The 22,386-nt window shown below is 44.8% G+C and overlaps 2 protein-coding genes across 8 annotated transcripts in view; both read right to left on the bottom strand.

Moving 5' to 3' along the window:
* Window positions 1-9,437, bottom strand: part of LOC131367790 (transmembrane protein 25) — an 11,660-nt gene extending 2,223 nt beyond the window's left edge. Inside the window, exons 1-7 of one of the 2 annotated variants that reach the window (XM_058413292.1) lie at window positions 8,466-9,437; window positions 6,999-7,088; window positions 5,962-6,321; window positions 5,111-5,401; window positions 1,270-1,401; window positions 1,055-1,088; window positions 876-979 (exon numbers count right to left, since the gene is read on the bottom strand). In XM_058413292.1, the coding sequence (XP_058269275.1) occupies window positions 876-979; window positions 1,055-1,088; window positions 1,270-1,401; window positions 5,111-5,401; window positions 5,962-6,321; window positions 6,999-7,074 (997 nt within the window). In that variant the 5' untranslated portion in view covers window positions 7,075-7,088; window positions 8,466-9,437. The remainder of the gene's footprint in view (window positions 1-875; window positions 980-1,054; window positions 1,089-1,269; window positions 1,402-5,110; window positions 5,402-5,961; window positions 6,322-6,998; window positions 7,089-8,465) is intronic. The other variant, XM_058413293.1, reaches the window with a different exon arrangement.
* Window positions 9,438-10,736: 1,299 nt separating this feature from the next.
* sik3 (SIK family kinase 3) overlaps window positions 10,737-22,386 on the bottom strand; it is a 29,028-nt gene continuing 17,378 nt past the window's right edge. For 5 of the 6 annotated variants that reach the window (XM_058413286.1, XM_058413289.1, XM_058413290.1 and 2 more), the window contains 11 exons: window positions 16,819-16,948; window positions 16,422-16,541; window positions 16,068-16,126; window positions 15,881-15,990; window positions 15,483-15,759; window positions 14,456-14,888; window positions 13,840-14,068; window positions 13,620-13,720; window positions 13,058-13,184; window positions 12,814-12,942; window positions 10,737-12,709 (listed from right to left, as the gene is read on the bottom strand). In XM_058413286.1, the coding sequence (XP_058269269.1) occupies window positions 12,821-12,942; window positions 13,058-13,184; window positions 13,620-13,720; window positions 13,840-14,068; window positions 14,456-14,888; window positions 15,483-15,759; window positions 15,881-15,990; window positions 16,068-16,126; window positions 16,422-16,541; window positions 16,819-16,948 (1,708 nt within the window). In that variant the 3' untranslated portion in view covers window positions 10,737-12,709; window positions 12,814-12,820. Of the gene's footprint in view, window positions 12,710-12,803; window positions 12,943-13,057; window positions 13,185-13,619; window positions 13,721-13,839; window positions 14,069-14,455; window positions 14,889-15,482; window positions 15,760-15,880; window positions 15,991-16,067; window positions 16,127-16,421; window positions 16,542-16,818; window positions 16,949-22,386 lie in introns of all 6 variants that reach the window. The other variant, XM_058413287.1, reaches the window with a different exon arrangement.

Raw genomic sequence — 22,386 nt, 5'->3', positions numbered from 1 at the left:
CAAAGCAAAAATGGTTCAGGAACGGTTTGATGAGCACAACAACGAGTTTGAGGTGTTGACTTGGCCTCCAAATTCCCCAGATCTCAATCCAATCCAGCAACTGTGAATTGTGCTGAACAAAGAAGTCCGATCCATGGAGGCCCCACCTCGGAACATACAAGACTTAAAGGATCTACAGCTAACATCTTTGTGCCAGATACCACAGCACACCTTCAGGGATCTAGCGCCACAATATTAGGCAGGTGGTTATAATGTTATGTCTGATCTGTGTATATGACTGTACTATGGATTCATTTACAGATCTGTCATTGATTTAACTTTTATATATACAGTGTAATGATTTACTTGTATATATTGATTTATTTAATGCTTATGTTTGATTCTATGTTTGATTCTGTGTTTGATTCATTGAGTCACAAATCTTTATTTGATCCAATTGAGATCAGTTTTTATTTGATTAATTTTACCAGATTTTGGGCTTGTTTGTCTTCGCTGATTGACTATTTGATTCAGTTATTGCTCCTGTTTGCTTTTGTATTGACTCCCTTTTGAAATGATTCAGTTCTCTTTCATGATGTTTTTTTTTTGTAGTAGCATCTGATAGAAAAAGAGATGCTCTTGAATAAAAGATGAATACAGATTTGGAATCTCAAGGATATTAGATTCATTCACTGGATTGATTCTGTGCTAATGGATTCCTTAACTAATTTGACTCATTGATTGAATTTAAAGTTTCATTCATAATTTCATTCCTTTTAGGATAATTATCAGTATAGATTTGACTCATTTTCTTTTATTCATGCTTCATTAAAAGCAGACTTATTCAGCTGTGTATTTGATTCATTTGATTCATGTTTGATTTAGCACAATCTTGCCTTTACAGAGAGCGCTGTGTTCGTTGAGCGGCACGTTGGAGGGCAGCGACATGTTCTCACGAGGCAGATACACGCCGTTCGCCTGCACTTTTTCTGATCTGTTACTGGAGAGAGAGAGTATGACACACAGAAAACACACACACAAAATAGAAAAGAAAATCTGTGATCTATTTACTTACATTTCTTGGGTCATGGGAATTGCGACTGGTTCTTCTGTAAGAAAAATAGAAAGGAACAATTATTATTGTACACATACACAGAAAGTTATTTTATACACATTTGATTCAATCTATCTTCTCTGTACTTGCACATTTTTCGACTAATTGCTCATTCTCATTAATCCAGGGTTTTATTTTTTTCTATTTATGTGGATTAAGTTAAGGTTGATGCGTACCTATAACTTTGGTTTTGTCCTTATGCAGAAGGCAAAGCACCATCAGAGTGAGGATGAGGAGCGTGACGAAGCCCGCAACACCGCCTGTGACAATCCCTAGCACCGGCACTTCCACTCGAGACTGCAGGAATTCTGGGAAAATATAAGGACAAAAAGAAAGGGACCTTCAATGACCATTTGACCTAAGCAGTCCATTTTTCCAAATTTAACAGTATTTTAATGATGAATGTTTAGCAAAATTTAGTAAAGACATAAATTAACTTTAAAAAATAGGGAAAAAGGGGAAATGAGATTTAACAGTGTCACATGACCTAATACCCCTCCCTGAACCGCCGCCTTATTATGGTGGAGGGGTTTGAGTACCCGAATGAGCCTAGGAGCCATGTTGTCAGGGGCCAAGTGCCCCTGGTAGGGTCTCCCAAGGCAAACGGGTCCTAGGTGATGGGTCAGACTAAGAGCGGTTCAAATCCCCCTTATGAAGAAAAAGAAAGCAAGGACCGTTACGTCGCCCGGATTGGCATTACCGGGGCCCCAACCTGGAGCCAGGCCTGGGGCTGGGGCACGCAGGCGAGCGCCTGGTGGCCGAGTCTTTGCCTATGGGACTCGGCCGGGCATAGCCCGAAAGAGCGACATAGGCCCGTCTTCCCCTAGGCCCACCACCCGCAGGAAGGAGCATAAGGGGCTGGTGCAATGTGTTTTGGGTAGCAGTCATGGGCAGGGGCCTAGACGACCCAAACCCTGGTTAAAGAATCTGGCTCTTGGGACATGGAATGTCACTTCACTGGGGGGGGGAGGAGCCTGAGCTGGTGGGGGAGGCTGAGCTGTACCAGCTGTAGAGATAGTTGGGCTCACCTCCACGCACAGCCTGGGCTCTGGAACCCAACTCCTTGAGAGAGGTTGGACCCTCTACTACTCTGGAGTACCTCATGGTGAGAGGCGGCGGGCTGGGGTGGGCTTGCTTATAGCCCCCGAGCTCAGCCGCCATGTGTTGGAGTTTTCCCCAGTAAATGAGAGGGTGGTTTCCCTGCACCTTCGGGTGGGGGATAGGGGCCTCACTGTTGTTTCGGCTTACGGGCCGAACAGCAGTGTGGAGTACCCAACCTTCTTGGAGACCCTACGAGGGGTGCTGGAAGGTGCCCTGACTGGGGACTCCATAGTTATACTGGGGGACTTCAACGCCCATGTGGGTAACGACAGTGTTACCTGGAGGGGCGTGATTGGGAGGAACAGCCCCCCTGATCTGAACTCAAGTGGTGTTGTTATTGGACTTCTGTGCTAGTCACAGTCTGTCCATAACGAACACCATGTTCAAGCATAAGGGTGCCCATCAGTATACGTGGTACCAGGACACCTTAGGCCGGAGGTCGATGATCGACTTTGTGGTCGTGTCATCTGACCTTCGGCCATATGTCTTGGACACTAGGGTGAAGAGAGGGGCTGAGCTGTCAACTGATCACCACCTGGTGGTGAGTTGGATCCGCTTGCAGAGGAGGATGCCGGACAGACTTGGCAGACCCAATCGTATTGTGGGGGTCTGTTGGGAACGTCTGGCTGAACCCTCTGTTAGGGAGGTCTTCAACTCCCACCTCCGGGAGAGTTTCGACAAGATTCCGAGGGAGGTTGGGGACATTGAGTCTGAGTGGACCATGTTCTCCTCCTCCATTGTTGACGCAGCTACCAGGAGCTGTGGCCGTAAGCTCTGGCCGAACCCAGTGGTGGGCACTAGAAGTAAGGGATGCTGTCAAGCTGAAGAAAGAGTCCTATCAAGCCTGGTTGGCTCGTGGGACTCCGGAGGCAGCTGATGAGTACCGGCAGGCCAAGCGAGCTGCAGCCCGGGTGGTTGTGGAAGCAAAAACTCGGGTCTGGGAGGAGTTCGGGGAGGCCATGGAGAAGGACTATCGGTCGGCCTCGGGGAAATTCTGGCAGACCGTCCAGCGCCTCAGAAGGGGTAAGCAGCTCTCCGCCAGCACTGTGTATGGTGCTGGTGGAGAGTTGCTGACCTTGACTGGGGATATTGTCGGAAGGTGGAAGGAATACTTCAAGGATCTCCTCAATCCTACTGACACACCTTCCGCAGAGGAAGCAGAGGCTGAGGACTCAGAGGTAGATTCATCCATTACCCAAGCTGAAGTCACTGAGGTAGTCCAGCAGCTCCTTGGTGGCAAGGCGCCGGGAGTGGATGAGATTCGCCCTGAGTACCTTAAGTCTCTGGATGTTGTGGGGCTGTCTTGGCTGACACGTCTCTGCAACATAGCGTGGCAGTCAGGGACAGTGCCTCTGGACTGGGCGACCGGGGTGGTGGTCCCTCTTCTTAAGAAGGGGGATCGGAGGGTGTGTTCCAACTATAGGGGGATCACACTCCTCAGCCTCCCAGGGAAAGTCTACTCCAGGGTACTGGAGAGGAGAGTCCGTCCTTTAGTCGAACCACAGATTCAGGAGGAACAATGTGGGTTTCATCCTAGTCGTGGGACAGTGGACCAGCTCTATACCCTTCACAGGGTGCTTGAGGGTTCATGGGAGTTTGCCCAATCAGTCCACATGTGTTTTGTGGACTTGGAGAAGGCATTCGACCGAGTCCCTCGTGGCATCCTGTGGGAGGTGCTCTGGGAGTATGGGGTCCGTGGCCCTCTGTTAAGGGCTGTTCGGTCTCTGTAAAGACCGGAGCAGGAGCTTGGTTCGCATTGCCGGCTGTAATTCAGATCTGTTCCCAGTGCATGTTGGACTCCGGCAGGGTTGTCCTTTGTCACCGGTTCTGTTCATTATTTTTATGGACAGAATTTCTAGGCGCAGCCAGGTGGTGGAGGGAGTCCAGTTTGGGGATCATAGGATTTCGTCTCTGCTTTTTGCAGATGACGTTGTCCTGTTGGCTCCTTCGAGCCAGGACTTACAGCATGCGCTGGGGCAGTTCGCAGCCGAGTGCGAAGCGGCTGGGATGAGGATCAGCACCTCCAAATCTGTGGCCATGGTTCTCGACCGGAAAAAGGTGGTTTGTCCCCTCCAGGTTGGAGGGGTGTTCCTTCCTCAAGTGGAGGAGTTTAAGTATCTCGGGGTTTTGTTTACAAGTGAGGGAAGGATGGAGCGTGAGATTGACAGACGGATTGGTGCAGCGGCAGCAGCAATGCGGTCTATGTACTGGTCTGTTGTGGTGAAGAAGGAGCTGAGCCGAAAGGCGAAGCTCTCAATTTACCAGTCAATCTACGTTCCTACTCTTACTTATGGTCATGAGCTTTGAGTCATGACCGAAAGGACAAGATCCCGGATACAGGTGGCCGAAATGAGTTTTCTTCGTAAGGTGGCGGGGCGTTCCCTTAGAGATAGGGTAAGGAGCTCTGTCACCCGGGAGGAGCTCGGAGTAGAGCCGCTGCTCCTCTACATCGAAAGGGGCCAGTTGAGGTGACTTGGGCATCTGTTTCGGATGCCTCCTGGACGTCTCCCAGGGGAGGTGTTCCGGGCATGCCCAACCGGGAAGAGACCCCAGGGAAGACCCAGGACACGCTGGAGGGACTATGTCTCTCGGCTGACCTGGGAACGCCTTGGAATTCCCCCGGATGAGCTGGAGGAAGTGGCTAGGGAGAAGGAAGTCTAGGCATCCCTGCTTAGACTGCTGCCCCCGCGACCTGGCTACCGATAAGTGGGAGACAATGAATGAATGAAAACATGACCTAATATGGTGAAAAAAAATGTTAATAATAATAATAATAACTTGTATAAATAATAATAAATAATAAATAAATAAATTTAAAAAAATAGGGGTGGGGAATTGGGGAAAAAGTAAACAGCTAACTTAAAAATCTCCTTAATGATCAGTTTGACTCTGCTGAGCTAAAACGAATTTGAGAACCTGTGAGTGTCAGGTTAGTGTGGGCGGAGCCAAGGCTGTTGTTGGCGCTGAGCGAGACGTTTCCTGATAGGCTGCTCAGCATGACCTGCAAACTGTGATTGGCCAACCATGGGTAGCTCCGCGAGTCCAGGATGAGGAAGTCAGAGCTGTTGGCCACCAGCTGGCCGGACTGATCCACCCACGTGATGGTGGCAGGGGGGTTGGAGCGAACCAATGCAAAGAGCACCAAAGAGATCCCGGGGTCAGAGGTCTCGCTGTAGTGGGCGTTGACTCGCAGAATCTCTGGCTGAACTGTTAGTGAGGTAATGTTATTCATTATTTTGCAGTTTATTTCTTATCCAGTGTAGCATGGTGGGTAGAGATCTGAAACCCAATTAAGATCACTCATGTCCCATTATTAAGTTGTAAGCATGCATGAATGGTTTATGTCAGGAAAAGTTGTCTACAAAACTTTTAAATCCAATTAAATTAAATCTTTCACAAATTTGGCATGAGATCAGGTAAATGGCAAGAGAAGATCAGTTCTACATGAGCTGCTTTCCATGGTTTCAAGAATTTTGCTCCACTAGCCTCCTGAACTGGACTCCACTAGCCTCCCTTTTTGGATCTCACCGGCCTCCTGAACTGGATCCCACTAGTCTCTTGATCTTGACTCCACTAGCTTCCTGAAATGCTCTTTGCTAAGTGCCCTGAACTGCAACTAGGCACCATAGCTAGGCTACGCTAGTGTACATAATTAGGTCATGTGTCTTCTACTTGCTATCCCCTGTAAGTCATATTAACCCTTCCTTCTCCAGCAGTTCTTTAATGTGATGATGATAGGTTAGATGTGTGCATTTCTCAATACTCACACTGAACGTTCAGGACAACGGTGGCATTGTAGCTCTCTCCACCATGCGGGTTTGTGGCGGCACACACCAGCTCGCGATCCCACTTCCTTGGCCGGAGAGTGAACGTGCTGTTTCGCTCTGCACTGTACGTCATCTTTCCCTTGTCATTTAGTGATGTCATTACCAGACGCCCCGGCCCCCGGCTACCCGAAACCTCACTCTGTCTCTCACCGTTGAGGTACCAGGTGAGCAGAGGCGGGGCTTGTGGACTCCAGCCCTCTGATTGGCAATTGAAGCTATGAGTGATGTTTTCTTGAACAGTGACCTCAGAGTGGTGACGTCCATCAATCTTGGGGGCAGGGTCAAGAGCTCGTGCATGGCCTATATATTTTAACAAATGATAATAAATACATTGATGAGGCTAAGATTCATTCTGGTCCTGGTTGATGAAGTAAATGACCAATGTTTCAAAACAGCTTTCATATAAACCAAGTTATTTTCCAAACATTTTCAGCAACTGGAATTAATGAAATGTCCAGCACCCCAAACCTTAACAAACACTTTTATTTGCTTATAGATTTATATTTTAGGACTTCAGAAACTGTTTGTATTATTTTTATGTTGACTTTGGGAGTCTGAACCTTTTAGAGCTTTCAGTCTCAGAAACTAGTGCAGGTAGATGGATAGAGAAATTTGTTTTATTATTGCTTCTACGCTATTACAGGCTGTCAGGACAGCGAAATTTTACAAATGATAAAAATATTACAAATAATTGGTCTGAATCTGACAAGCCACAATTAATTGAAATGAATTCTATTCAATTCTACTGCACTAGCATAGGAGCTGAGAAATAAACACGGACAAATTTCATCTTCCACCGCAAGCTCTTCCAGAACACTGATCGACTCTGAATCAGTGGAAATACAGAAAATCTTTCATTTTATTTTAAACTGTGAGGTAAAAAATCTTAAGAAATAATAAAGTTAAATTTAACATCTGCTGCAAATAAAGTACCTCAGACCTGTTCATCTTACACAGCGTGGTTCATTGTTCCTCACCTGTCCAGCCCCAGGTAAAGGTGTGCAAAAGCAGAACAGAGAACTTCGCCCTCCACCTTATGCACACAAACTCCATCCTGTCCTAAAGTCCTAAAAAAAAAAGACAGAAATTAGAAAGAACAGGGAAGAACGGCGGAATAAAGATCATGAGATTAAAACCTGGTCATGAGGAACAAGCGAACAGATGGATGGAGAGACCAAAAAACAGCTCAAACAGCATGTGGAACATTTTCTGTAAAGAAATATTTATTTAACATGACAAGCTGCGGGGATTTCATGAGAGGACAAAAAGAGAGATGGTAGTGAGGAAATGACTGTTTATAGCTGCTACAAAAGAACAGGAACTTTCTAGATAGTACTACATTTAACATTCTACAGTTAATTTCTAAGAGGAATAAAAGCACTGGGAGGTTTGTTTTAGTAACTGTAACTCCACTTTATCACACTGTTCTGATAACAGCATAGCATCTATCCATCCATCTATCCATCTTCTTTACCACTTATCCTACACAGGCTTGTAGGGAACCTGGAGTCTTTCCCACTGGACTCAGGGCACAACGTGAGGGAAACCCTGGACTGGACAGGGATCTCTCACACACACATATACACACAATTCAAATATTCCAGTGAGCTACAACGCACATCTTTGCCCTGGAGGAGGAAACCGGAGCACTTCTTTATATACATTTCCTAATTTAAGTCATTAATCAATAATCTTGCAATCACTAAACAGGCTTGGAAAGTGAACAAGGATCGAAGGATGAAATAAGAGGAAACGAAGGGATGTTTATAAGAGCATGAATAAGAATCATAAGGATAGCAATGCTGCTTATAAAGGTCAAACCCTGAAGCTATGCAAGATGGCAAAGAGATGCAGAAACTATAGGAAGAAGGATCAATGGACGGACAGATAGATGGATGGAAACGGATAGTGATAGAGCAGATCCAAACCCGAGAGGCACAATACTCTGGATGAGAGGAGAAAGAATGACAAACAAGGCATGATGGAGGAGTGCGAAAGCAGTGACGCTCAGAGCTGCTCAATAATTCATGGTTACTCTGTTTTGATTTCCAAAAAAGAGAGAAATTCCGAGAAAAGGAAAGAATAAAAGCAGGAAGTCGAACAAGCAGATCGACAGTGTGAGTGGGTTATCACATCGAACCTAGCAATCAATATTAATCAGGGTCGATCAGAGGTCCAGGGAATGTTGCAGGGCAGTGATGGTGGCCATGTTGTTCTGAACGAGTGCACGCTCATCAAAACCTTCACATAAATAAACACACACACACACACACACACAACCTTCACACACCGTGTTCCCTCATACACAATGATCTGAGCTCGCAAGCAGCACCAAGACGCACTTACACACTCACTTCATGATGACGTCAGTGAATCTTTTGCTAGAATACGTTTGTAATTTCAGGCACACACGCGCACACACAGACACACGCGCACACACTTACCTCAGGGCAGATGTATTAGTCTGCTGTCTTTTTAGCAGTCCATAGATCCATGCATGCCTGCAGGAGCTGTAACACTCGCTGCAGCTGGCGGGCGCGCGCACACACACACACTGACGTAGTATTGGCTCTGAGAGTGATAGTGTGTATGAGGGGGCGTGTACTAACCTAATCAGTACAATCACCTTGACTGGAGGTCTAATCAAAGAGATGTACTTTTATCTACACAAATAAATTAATATTTAAACATAGATTTTGTCCCTTATTGTATTCTGGAATTTTACTAAAATGTACAAAACCGCCATATAATCCGTCAGATTCACTCCTGCTCTATTACTCTAGCCTGGAAAGCCTCTGCAGTGCAGCCCCACGCGCAGACCCGATCAATAGATCCCTGATATACAACACAGCTGCATCTTCATCAACCCAGGTCTCAACTCGTCACTAATGCCGGTCTGTAAAGCGTGAAACACACAGCAGGCGGTCGTGCAGATGTTCAGATGTCCGAAGCATCATTTACTGATGAGTTGATGCTTCACTGAAACATCACGAAGACAAGTGAGCTGTCAAATGTGGAATTGTATGAAGACTGGAAGCTCTGGTTTATTATCAGTCAGCCCCTGACAGTTTCTGAGTTCCATTAAATCCATTATAAACCATCATCAACATGTTTCTTTGGTCTGATGACAGCACAGTTTTGCACAACCCAACAGTCTGAGTACAGCATCTTTGCGGTGAAGCATGGTGTTGGAAGCATCATGTTGGAAGCTACTCTTAACCTCCTAATCGACTAATTCATTTCTCCCACAGTTACTGAAGCACAGTGGATGAGCGGTGGATGAAGTCATCAGTGTGCATTGTTCTTTACATTGTTTTAATAAATGACTAATGGATTATACAACTTCCAGAAGTCTTCCAGGAACAAGGATTTTTTTCACGTAGAGATCACATGACAGATCATGTTCAATCAACTGACTATTTAACTTCAGAAATAATTTAGAGGTTTTGCACTATTTTGAACTATATTGATTATCCCCAAACACGTCTGATTTGTGACATAAAATCCCAATTTTTATTCAGTTTAGTTTAAAAATCCCTGTGGATGGTCTGTTACCATAGAAACACTTAGAGGTTAATAAACTCATTAATGTAAATATTCAACTTTATTAAAATATTCAAATTTTCCATTTTAAGAGGTAAAGAACGAGTGCAGGCAGGTTGGAATGGGTGGAGAAAAGTGTCAGGATTATGTGATAGAAAAATATCAATGAGAATCAAGGGGAAGGTGTACAAGACAGTGGCGAGATCAGCCATGCTGTATGGTTTAGAGACAGTGTCACTGAGGAAGAGACAGGAGTCAGAGCTGGAGGTAGCAGAGCTGAAGATGTTGAGGTTCTCTTTGGGAGGGACACGGTTGGACAGGATTAGGAACGAGTACATCAGAGGGACAGCTCATGTTGGATGTTTGGTGGACAAAGTTAGGGAGGCCAGATAAAGATGGTTTGGACATGTTCAGAGGAGGGAGAGTGAGTATATTGGTAGGAGAATGTTGGACATGGAGGCAAAGAGGAAGGCCAAAGAGGAGGTATATGGATGTAATAAATGATGATATGAAGCTAGTGGGTGCAAGTGTTGAGGATGCAGAAGATAGGGAGAGGTGGAGAGAGATGATTTGCTGTGGTGACCCCTGAAGGGAAACGCCGGAAGAAGAAGATTAAAATTTTCCATTTTGTCATTCAGCATCCCTCAAGGCTTTATTGTTGGTCCAGTATACGTTTTCATCCCGCCTTGAAAAAGCCAACATGGTTTACACCCAACTTCACACTCCACTATGGCTGGAAGGATGCAATTAAATAAGATCATGTGTTTCAGTTCAGCTTTCTATTTTCTATTTACAAAAATACCACAGTGGCAGTAAGAGAATAGCGATGTACTTAAAGCAGGGCTACTTTTATTTTACTAAAATAATAACTAAAAACTATCATCAGTCAAATTTGAGCCATAACTGAATTCTGTATTCAGGTTATTTTTGCATAAATAATAATAATAATAATAATAATGGAAAATTTAAAAAAAGGAAAGAAAAAGACAAAGAAAATAAAACAATAATTACATATAAAAGATATAATACAGAAAGAAAGAAGAGAGAGAGAGAGAGAAAGAGGGGGGAAAGAAAAAATGTAAATAAGAAAAAAAGGGAATTTATCAACTAAAATTAATGATAAAAAGGAACAAATTAAAGTGCAGAAAAAATAGACACTGAACACCCAACCATCAGATTTTATTTATTTATTTATTTATATATATTTATTATTCTCTCAGTTTGTTTGGAATTCTTTTTTAACCATTTGTTGTTGCACTTTAGTATTTTTTGTACTTAAAATAAAAACAAAAAAAAAACGACAAAAAAATAAAACTAAGAAAAAAATGAACAAAATGAAATGACTGGGAGGAAGAGAAAGAACAGGAGAGAAAAGAGACGATGAGGATGCTGCCTTTATCGACGATGACCCAGCATGCACCTGGGGCGTGGACACAAGGCACAAAACACCGCACACGTGCACGCACGCACACACACACGATAAGTCCATTTGCCAATGGTTGCTTCCTAAATCTCTGTAGTCTGCTCTCCATATCTAGTGCACTTCTTCCTTGTAATTAGCCGAGTGCTGAATTCTCAACTAATCACATTACGAACTCGTGAATGTTAGCCAATGGTTGTGTCTCAAATCTCACCTCCTAGTGCATGTGAAATGCTGCTAGTAAGCTTAAACAGGTGAACTCTGAGGATTCAGTCAACTCCATTCACGTCTGGTCTCACCCTGACCAAGTGTGCACTCCAAACCTAGTGCAGTTGAAATACTTTTCTTGATGTCTGGTTACATATAGTTCAAGAGTCTGTAACTTTGGATGCAAACCCGTGTGTGTGTGTGTGTGTGTGTGTGTGTGTGTGTGTGTGAGACAGACATACAAAGGGAAGGACCGGACTGCAAATGCGAACGTGTGGTGATATGCATGAGCTAGCATCACTCGTAAAAACACACAAAATAGTGGCCGTGACAGCGCAGCGCGAGAGAAACAATAAAAAGCAGCAAAAATTAAAACATAAAAAATAATTACACTCTCCTCTGCCTTGTGGGATAAACGAGTGTCTCTCCGGAAAAAAAAAGAAATATATAAAAACATACATGGTTACAGGAACACAGAAAGCTTACAGGAACGTTGGCGATCTATACATGGCGTCACTGTACAGGAAGAGGAAATGGCGATGCCCCGCGCTGCCACAGCCAGGAAAAGAGATGGAGAGAAAGGTGTGGAATGAATGGATTCAGGGAAGGAGTGAAAAGGAGGGAGAGGTTAAGAAAATAAAGCTCGCTTTAAACTGAAAGTGCAGGATCGTGTTTTTTTTTTTTTTTTTTCTGTTTGCAACACCGATTTTTTCCTCTCTTTTAATAATATTAATAATTGCCATTATAATATTATAACGATAAAACTTCTTTTACAGAAAACAATAACAATAAGAATAATAATAATAATAATTAATAATAATGATCATAATTCCTACGTGAACATTAGCCGTAAAAATGCATAAAAAAAAAGAAAGAAGGAAAAAGAAGAAAGACAGAGAGAGAACAAGGAGACGAAACGAATGAGAGCTGGTCGTCCTGTGCCATGTCTCCGGGCCCGTCCACCCCCGCCAGTGTAACAGAGTAGACCGCTCTGCGCTGGGCTGCTATCAGTGCTGCTCTGGAATGATCCATTTTAGCGCTGCGGATGGGGGGAGGTTATGAAACGCTGACGCTACCCCGCTTCAGAAAACAAACAAAAAAACAACCAAAAGGACAGGCTTTTTGTGAAATACTTTGGGTTTGTGGCTTTGCGTGTGATCTGTTTGTGTGTGTGCGTGTGTGTGTTTGTGTGTGTGTGTAAATGTGTGTTTATATTTATACAGATGTGTCTACATAAGACTGTGCGCAGATGCCTCGCTATGGCGACGCCGACAAGACAGAAGGGGCAGACCCGGAGGAGCAGATGGATGATTAGGGGCGGGGTCAGAGGGAGTCACCCGGTTCATCCAATCGGTGGGGAAAACGAGACGATGAGCGATCCTCTTCTTGGAGAGTGCGCACATGCACGCATACACACATGCGCATACACACACACACAGACACACACGATGGAGGTTTGGCATGACGCAGCTGAACACAGGAGACGGATATGGAGCTTTATACACACTGCACAAACACCTAGAGAGAGAAAGAGAGAGAGAGAGAGGTTGTTGTGGATTATTGACATTCAAATACACTTCTGAAGAATTTCAGAATATAAACAAACACACACATCACATTACCAGTGTGTTAGACACCGGCCTGCTCCATGCTGTACTGAAGGTCTTGGGGTTTGTAGGTGAGCAGCATGTCGCTGGTGCAGGAGGAGGGGTAACACGCAGCCGAGTGCAGCTCGTCCTCCACGTTACACACTGCATGCGCACACACACACAAACAAGTTTAACCTGCAGTTCAAAGCTCTGTGTTTTTGCTATTAGGGAATCAGTGAGTGAGTGTGTCAGTGTAAATGTGCGTGTGTGTGTGTACCCGACTCCTCCCTCTGGTGCAGCTGCTGGCTTCCGGCCAGAGACGTCTGGCTAAGAATGTCAGACATGCGGGCAGAGCTTAGCGCCTTCCCAGCTAAGAGGCTCATTCCAGACATTTCTGCCTGATCCTGCAGAGCGGGACACAGAGGTCAAAGGTCAAAAATACCTGAACAATGATTCATAGCACAGTCTGCTCTGAAAGAATTATGTCTTTTTGGGTGTGTGATGAGAACATGATACTTTACTCTGATACTAATCATGATACTAATCGTTACTTGTTAAACTTTTTTCTGTTAATCTTGCTTAGCCTTCCTGCAGGTGTAACAAACGCAGCGATAAAAGTTGTTATGGAATGTCACACTGATCAAACTTTTAAAAAGTTACATGTGAAAGCAAACTTAAGCCTAATCAACTCAGTTTGTAATCAGATGAAGCAATCTTGTCTCATTTTCCTTTAAAATGCTACAAAACCTGTGTCTGAGCTACATGTAGAAAATTGTATTTCAGTTCAAGGAAATAAATCATATTAAAATATTTCCAGACGAGAGACAGAGGGGACATACATAGGCATCATCGGCAGTCTGGATGGTATGATGGCGTTGCAGCGAGGCCCGGGGCCGATACGCATCTCCCTGAACAGGACGGGGGTCGGCCTCCATCACCACTACAGCGAGAAAAAGAAAGAACGAGAAAAAAAAAATTCAATAGATTATGGCCACTTATGGCTATATTTGGCTGTATTATATATAATACAACATTGTGTGTGTGTGTATGTGTTTTCACCTCTCTGTGCTGTCGTGGTGGTGACCTTAGCCAGCAGGCCATCATGATAGGCGGCGGCAACGTCATCCTCCTCCATACTTTCTGAGTGAGCAAGAGGCGGAGCTTGGCACTCTGAGGGCGGAGGCCGGATCTGCAGCAAGTGGTGGTGATGGTAGTGTGTTGGGGGCGGAGCCTGTGGCGCAGGTGGAGGCTGGGTAGGCTCCAGCATCAGCAGATTGTCACTATAGTCCTGCGAGCCAAAAGATAAACAAACGGCCGCACACACACAACGACACACACACATTAACAGATCTGTACATAATTCATTCATTTAGTACAATTTGGCTTTATATATATATATATATATATATATATATATATATATATATATATATACACACACACACACACACACACACACATACATATATTTTACATATATATATTATATATATATATATATATATATATATATATATATATATATATATATATATATATATATATATATATATATATATATATATTCAGAATGCTTTCAAAACTTCAAATTTCAAAAAATTCAATTTTACGAAATTTAGATCACTAATAATAGAATAATAAAATAAAGTGAATACACTATGACCACAGCCTTTACCTGATTGAGTAGCAGGTTGTCGGTATACTCTGGTGGTGGAGGTGGTGGAGGATTGTTGTTGTTGTTAGTGGGCATGGCAGGCCCAGTAGGCCGGGAGCGTTTGAGCAGATTAGCGAGGTCATGTGGTGTCAGACGTGGGTCAGCATGGCCCGTTAGTGAGTGCCGTGGTGAGAGCAGTCCCTGCAGTACTGGTGTGACATGGTGTTGGTGCTGTTGTTGTTGCTGTTGTGCCACGCGGTACTCTAGAGGTGTCGGAGACAGCAGTGCCTGCTGCAGGGCCGACGGGCTGCCATAACCAGGGTAACCATCCAGGCCGGGCACTTTCAGGGATGCCGCCGGGGCATAGGGGTTGTAGGTGCCTGCTCCTACATGGGCGCTGAACTGGGCATGCTCGTACGCCGATGTTGAACAGTGGAAACGGCCCAGACTGCGGCTGTGATGACAAACAGAAAAGGACAGATTTCGGCATGAGACAACAGGAAACAGCTTAGTTTTGTTGTGTAGTATTAGACTAGATTAATTAGTTGAAAAATTAATGCTTCATTTAAGCACTTAAGGCAATTTGTATCCAAAATCAAACAACTACCTCTACTACATCTAAAACAAAAGCCATGCCCCAAATCATTAAAAAAATGTCAGATCCAAGCTTTCAGACCATCACTTTTCACTCTGTGTGTTTTTTTACTTTCTATTCTCACACAGTGGTCCACAATTTTGGGGCACAGCCTATCACGGTTGAGAATATTTGAGTATGTTAGAGGAAGAAAACTACCACAGAGTTCTACCACATGGGGTTCTATCTGCAAAGTTAACACAACATTAACTGTACCTTTGACACTGAATCCATCATGTCCACAAAAGGGGTTCATTTTAACACAAAAAAGGTAAAATGCTAACAACAAAGCAAAGAACATCTTTTCTAGAAATTTAAAAACAATTAAAATCAATCATAAAAAATTTATATTTTTGAAATACGATTTCCAGAACTCGCAGCCCGAGCACAGACGTCCGAGATCAGCGTTAGCACCTGTGTGTTTCCGCATTGTCCGCACTCAGCTGCTTCCCCAGTACTCTGTGACACGGCGTCGCTAGGAAACTTTGCCTCTGGGCTCCACCCCCAAGCTCCACCTCCTGCACCTGGATGGTCACTGGCTGCTGTTGAGCTAATGCGACGGCTGCATGGGTAGGGCCAGGGGGCTGCTGAGGTGGTGGCTGACTGGCCATGGTCATGCAGGGCAGGGCGGAAGGGGGCGGGCTGCCGCTGGAGGATTGGTACAAATCAGGGGTGTGCTGGAAGGGCCCACCTGGTGTAGAAAAAGAAGAGACTTCTTCTTATTATTTAATCATTATCAGATTAGGTAGACCAGAAATGGCCCAGTGAGAAACAGAAATTGTGTGTGTGTGTGTGTGTGTGTGTGTGTGTACCATGTCCTGGCATCATCCCTTGGTTTCCTGGTGGTGGACTCTGATTGGCTGGGCTGAAGAGGTGGTTGCTGGGATGTGTAGGTGGTGGGCTGGAGGGTTGAATACGCAACCTGAGAGAAAGAAAGACAGCACTGTAAACATTGTCCTATGTTCCACTCTAACAAAAAGTGTGCGCGCGTGCATTCACCTTTGTAGCTGGTGGGTAAGATGACTGGGCTGGTTTTCTCCGTGTCCCAAAGAAAGGGCCTGCAGAAGGCATGGTAACACCCACGATAAGTATTAATGTTGTATACTTAAAAATAGAAAACCAAGATCTGATTGGTTACAGAGGTGTAATGACGTGGACTGGTTCAAAGTTTTTCTAGTTTTAGGGGTGGAGTGGGGGGAGGTGATGGCTTTGATAAATCACAGTAATATTTTAATTGGTTGCAAAGATGTTCCCCTGCAGTTTGACTGGTTACCAGAATTAATTCTGGTCCATTGCTTGCTATAGAAGTTACTTCAGAGACAGCAGTAAGTGTGTGTGTGTACCCTCATGTACCTGTATTTGCTGGTGTAGGATCTGTTGTTCTTGCTGGTAGAGGACATGCTGTTGCTGTGTGTGCTCCAGTAGTTTCTCGTCCTGTGGTGCAGCGTACATCTTCTGCAGCTGCTCACACTCCTAATGCAAACATACACACCCCAATTTAACAAAAGGAATGCAAGAACCTAGCAGGTAAAACACCATTTCTGTCCAATCTCATTCAGTACAGGGTAAAGGTTTTGGGAGTTGGAATTGGCCATAACAAACACTAGCTTGGATACATCACAGATCATAACACCCGAAGCATAAAAATCCAGCTACATGGTGACTGGCAGGGGCCACAGCCAATTAGGAGAGACGTGACATCGAAAAGTTTATCATTGCAGCTGAGTTGAAGTTAAGCTGAAGACTTTACCTGCTTGAGCTGTTTAATCTCTAGCTGGGCTTTAAAAGCCTGGATCGTTGCGGCTCCATCGGAGAAGCGTCGCACAGGAGAGAAGCGCTCCATTGGTAAGTGCAGTGTGTTACAGTCTTTATATGATGACCTTTAAGACAGACAGACACACACACACTCATTAACAGTTGTACAACTAGGAAATGTAGCAAACTTCACATATTACACATATATTTTACTCCTGACATATTGCTTAGTTTATATATATACACTTAATGAACATCATGAGCATTCTTAGTGGTGCACTAAAATGATTAGTTATCCGAAATTAAATCAGTAAGTTACCATAGACTACATTGCTTAATAATTAATACTTTACCGCGAGCTTTGGAACCGATTAATCGGCTCAACTGACCACTCATATCCTTTAGGACAATTTGCCTGACTAGTTGGTCATGACAAACCCAACTCATTAGTTCCACCAGACAAATTTAAATAGATAAATAGATTCTGAACTGATAAATTAGCAGCAACCTACAACCTTAGAACAATCTGACCCCTTAGCTGAGGATTGGTACAAATCCGGGGTGTACTGGAAGGGCCCATCTGGTTATATCAGTTATATTAGAACAAACTGATCAATCAGTTACTTTAAATCCTAAAATCTAATACTTATCTTACTCTAATTTATTACACTTATCAAATCTTATCAGTTATTGGAGGATGGAACCAATCAAATGTGTTAAAATTGGTGTAAAGCAACTTTCATAACATTAGCTGATGAGTTCCCCTAGACAAAGCCTATTGATTAGGAGCTCTGTACAAATCTAAACACAAAAACTGATACGTTAGTTATTTGACACCAAACTGATCATAATATTCTAAACCTAATATTTAATCTAGAACTGATCTCCATTACAAAGTGCAAAGAGATCACCGGGAATTAAAGAATTATACAAGTGGGAACTGCTTGATTAGTTGCACACACAACTTCATTAGTCAACATAAACAGTATGATTAGTTGTCCTGAATTATTATGTAATTACTTACAACTACCTGTGGGTTAGTTACGCTAAATTAACCTGTTCAAATAGTGTCTATTAGCTGCCAGATTGTTACTTTGACCTGGTCAGTTCAGTCTGATCCTCAAAGGGCTATTGTGGCTGCATGCTTTCATTCCAGCCAAGCAGGAGCCACACCTGGTTTCACTCGTTTAATCTGCTGTTTAATCTCAAATCATGTCATGTGTGCGTCCAACCTGGCTGTAATAAAAGCCTGCAGACACAACGGCCCTTTGTGGATAACACAGAAGAAAACTTTACACTGCTCCATCAGTTACCCTACACCGCTCCATCAGTTACCCTATACTGCTCCATCAGTTACCCTATACCGCTCCATCAGTTACCCTACACTGCTCCATCAGTTACCCTACACCGCTCCATCAGTTACCCTATACTGCTCCATCAGTTACCCTATACTGCTCCATCAGTTACCCTATACCGCTCCATCAGTTACCCTATACCGCTCCATCAGTTACCCTATACCGCTCCATCAGTTACCCTACACTGCTCCATCAGTTACCCTATACCGCTCCATCAGTTACCCTACACTGCTCCATCAGTTATTCCTACCTAGACTGCTCCATCAGTTACCCCTACCTAGACTGCTCCATCAGATACCCTACCTAGACTGCTCCATCAGATACCCTACCTAGACTGCTCCATCAGTTAACCTACCTAGACTGCTCCATCAGTTAACCCTACCTAGACTGCTTCATCAGTTACCCCTTACCTAGACTGCTCCATTAGATACCCTACCTAGACTGCTCCATCAGTTACCCTACCTAGACTGCTCTATCAGTTACCCTACCTAACACTGCTCCATCAGTTACCCTACACCGCTCCATCAGTTACCCTACACTGCTCCATCAGTTACTCCTACGTACGCTGCTCCATCAGTTACCCTATACCGCTCCATCAGTTACCCTACACCGCTCCATCAGTTACCCTACACTGCTCCATCAGTTACCCCTACCTATACTGCTCTATCAGTTACCCTACACTGCTCCATCAGTTACTCCTACCTACGCTGCTCCATCAGTTACCCTACCTAGATTGCTCTATCAGTTACCCTACCTAGATTGCTCCATCAGTTACCCCTACCTAGATTGCTCTATCAGTTACCCCTACCTATACTGCTCTATCAGTTACCCTTACCTAGACTGCTCCATCAGTTACCCCTACCTAGACTGCTCCATCAGTTACTCCTACCTAGACTACTCCATCAGTTACTCCTACCTAGACTACTCCATCAGTTACCCCTACCTAGACTGCTCCTTCAGTTACTCCTACCTAGACTGCTCCATCAGTTACCCCTACCTAGACTGCTCCATCAGTTACTCCTACCTAGACTACTCCATCAGTTACCCCTACCTAAACTGCTCCTTCAGTTACTCCTACCTAGACTGCTCCTTCAGTTACTCCTACCTAGACTGCTCCATCAGCTACCCTTCCTAGACTGTTCCATCAGTTACCTGACACTGCTCCATCAGCTACCCTACACCACTCTATCAGTTACCCTACATAGGCTGCTCCTTCCTACACTGATCCATCAGTTACTTGATACTGCTCCATCAGCTACCCTACACTGCTCCATCAGTTACCCTACACCGCTCAATCAGTTACTCTACATAGGCTGCTCCATCAATTACTCTACACTGCTCCATCAGTTACCCCTACCTAGACTGCTCCATCAGTTACCCCTACCTAGACTGCTCCATCAGATACCCTACCTAGACTGCTCCATCAGATACCCTACCTAGACTGCTCCATCAGTTAACCTACCTAGACTGCTCCATCAGTTAACCCTACCTAGACTGCTTCATCAGTTACCCCTTACCTAGACTGCTCCATTAGATACCCTACCTAGACTGCTCCATCAGTTACCCTACCTAGACTGCTCTATCAGTTACCCTACCTAACACTGCTCCATCAGTTACCCTACCTAACACTGCTCTATCAGTTACCCTACCTAACACTGCTCCATCAGTTACCCTACCTAACACTGCTCCATCAGTTACCCTACCTAACACTGCTCCATCAGTTACCCTAACAAAACTGCTCCATCAGTTACTCTACCTAGACTGCTCCACCAGTTACCCTAACAAGACTGCTCCACCAGTTACCCTAACAAGACTGCTCCACCAGTTACCCTAACAAGACTGCTCCACCAGTTACCCTAACAAGACTGCTCCACCAGTTACCCTAACAAGACTGCTCCACCAGTTACCCTACCTAGACTGCTCCATCAGTTACCCTACCTAGACTGCTCCATCAGTTACCCTACCTAGACTGCTCCATCAGTTACCCTACCTAGACTGCTCCATCAGTTACCCTACCTAGACTGCTCCACCAGTTACCCTACCTAGACTGCTCCACCAGTTACCCTAACAAGACTGCTCCACCAGTTACCCTAACAACACTGCTCCACCAGTTACCCTAACAACACTGCTCCACCAGTTACCCTAACACTGCTCCACCAGTTACCCTAACAAGACTGCTCCACCAGTTACCCTAACAAGATAGCTCCATCAGTTAACCTACCTAGACTGCTCCATCAGTTAACCCTACCTAGACTGCTCCATCAGTTACCCCTTACCTAGTCTGCTCCATCAGTTACCCCTTACCTAGACTGCTCCATCAGTTACCCCTTACCTAGACTGCTCCATTAGATACCCTACCTAGACTGCTCCATCAGTTACCCTACCTAGACTGCTCCATCAGTTACCCTACCTAGACTGCTCCATCAGTTACCCTACCTAGTCTGCTCCATCAGTTACCCTACCTAGACTGCTCCATCAGTTACCCCTACCTAAACTGCTCCTTCAGTTACTCCTACCTAGACTGCTCCTTCAGTTACTCCTACCTAGACTGCTCCATCAGCTACCCTTCCTAGACTGTTCCATCAGTTACCTGACACTGCTCCATCAGCTACCCTACACCACTCTATCAGTTACCCTACATAGGCTGCTCCTTCCTACACTGATCCATCAGTTACTTGATACTGCTCCATCAGCTACCCTACACTGCTCCATCAGTTACCCTACACCGCTCAATCAGTTACTCTACATAGGCTGCTCCATCAATTACTCTACACTGCTCCATCAGTTACCCCTACCTAGACTGCTCCATCAGTTACCCCTACCTAGACTGCTCCATCAGATACCCTACCTAGACTGCTCCATCAGATACCCTACCTAGACTGCTCCATCAGTTAACCTACCTAGACTGCTCCATCAGTTAACCCTACCTAGACTGCTTCATCAGTTACCCCTTACCTAGACTGCTCCATTAGATACCCTACCTAGACTGCTCCATCAGTTACCCTACCTAGACTGCTCTATCAGTTACCCTACCTAACACTGCTCCATCAGTTACCCTACCTAACACTGCTCTATCAGTTACCCTACCTAACACTGCTCCATCAGTTACCCTACCTAACACTGCTCCATCAGTTACCCTACCTAACACTGCTCCATCAGTTACCCTAACAAAACTGCTCCATCAGTTACTCTACCTAGACTGCTCCACCAGTTACCCTAACAAGACTGCTCCACCAGTTACCCTAACAAGACTGCTCCACCAGTTACCCTAACAAGACTGCTCCACCAGTTACCCTAACAAGACTGCTCCACCAGTTACCCTAACAAGACTGCTCCACCAGTTACCCTACCTAGACTGCTCCATCAGTTACCCTACCTAGACTGCTCCATCAGTTACCCTACCTAGACTGCTCCATCAGTTACCCTACCTAGACTGCTCCATCAGTTACCCTACCTAGACTGCTCCACCAGTTACCCTACCTAGACTGCTCCACCAGTTACCCTAACAAGACTGCTCCACCAGTTACCCTAACAACACTGCTCCACCAGTTACCCTAACAACACTGCTCCACCAGTTACCCTAACACTGCTCCACCAGTTACCCTAACAAGACTGCTCCACCAGTTACCCTAACAAGATAGCTCCATCAGTTAACCTACCTAGACTGCTCCATCAGTTAACCCTACCTAGACTGCTCCATCAGTTACCCCTTACCTAGTCTGCTCCATCAGTTACCCCTTACCTAGACTGCTCCATCAGTTACCCCTTACCTAGACTGCTCCATTAGATACCCTACCTAGACTGCTCCATCAGTTACCCTACCTAGACTGCTCCATCAGTTACCCTACCTAGACTGCTCCATCAGTTACCCTACCTAGTCTGCTCCATCAGTTACCCTACCTAGACTGCTCCATCAGTTTCCCTTACCTAGATTGCTCCTTCAGTTACCCCTACCTAGACTGCTCCATCAGTTTCCCTTACCTAGACTGCTCCATCAGTTACCCCTACCTAGACTGCTCCATCAGTTACCCCTACCTAGACTGCTCCATCAGTTACCCTTCCAAGACTGCTCCATCAGTTACCCTACCTAGACTGCTCCATCAGTTACCCTTCCAAGACTGCTCCATCAGTTACCCTACCTAGACTGCTCCATCAGTTACCCTTACCTAGATTGCTCCTTCAGTTACCCTTACCTAGATTGCTCCTTC

Source organism: Hemibagrus wyckioides, linkage group LG17 (assembly GCF_019097595.1).
Source record: "Hemibagrus wyckioides isolate EC202008001 linkage group LG17, SWU_Hwy_1.0, whole genome shotgun sequence".
Classification (NCBI taxonomy): domain Eukaryota; kingdom Metazoa; phylum Chordata; class Actinopteri; order Siluriformes; family Bagridae; genus Hemibagrus; species Hemibagrus wyckioides.
Note: the sequence above shows the minus strand (reverse complement) of the source record. Positions and strands in the feature narration are given on the sequence as shown.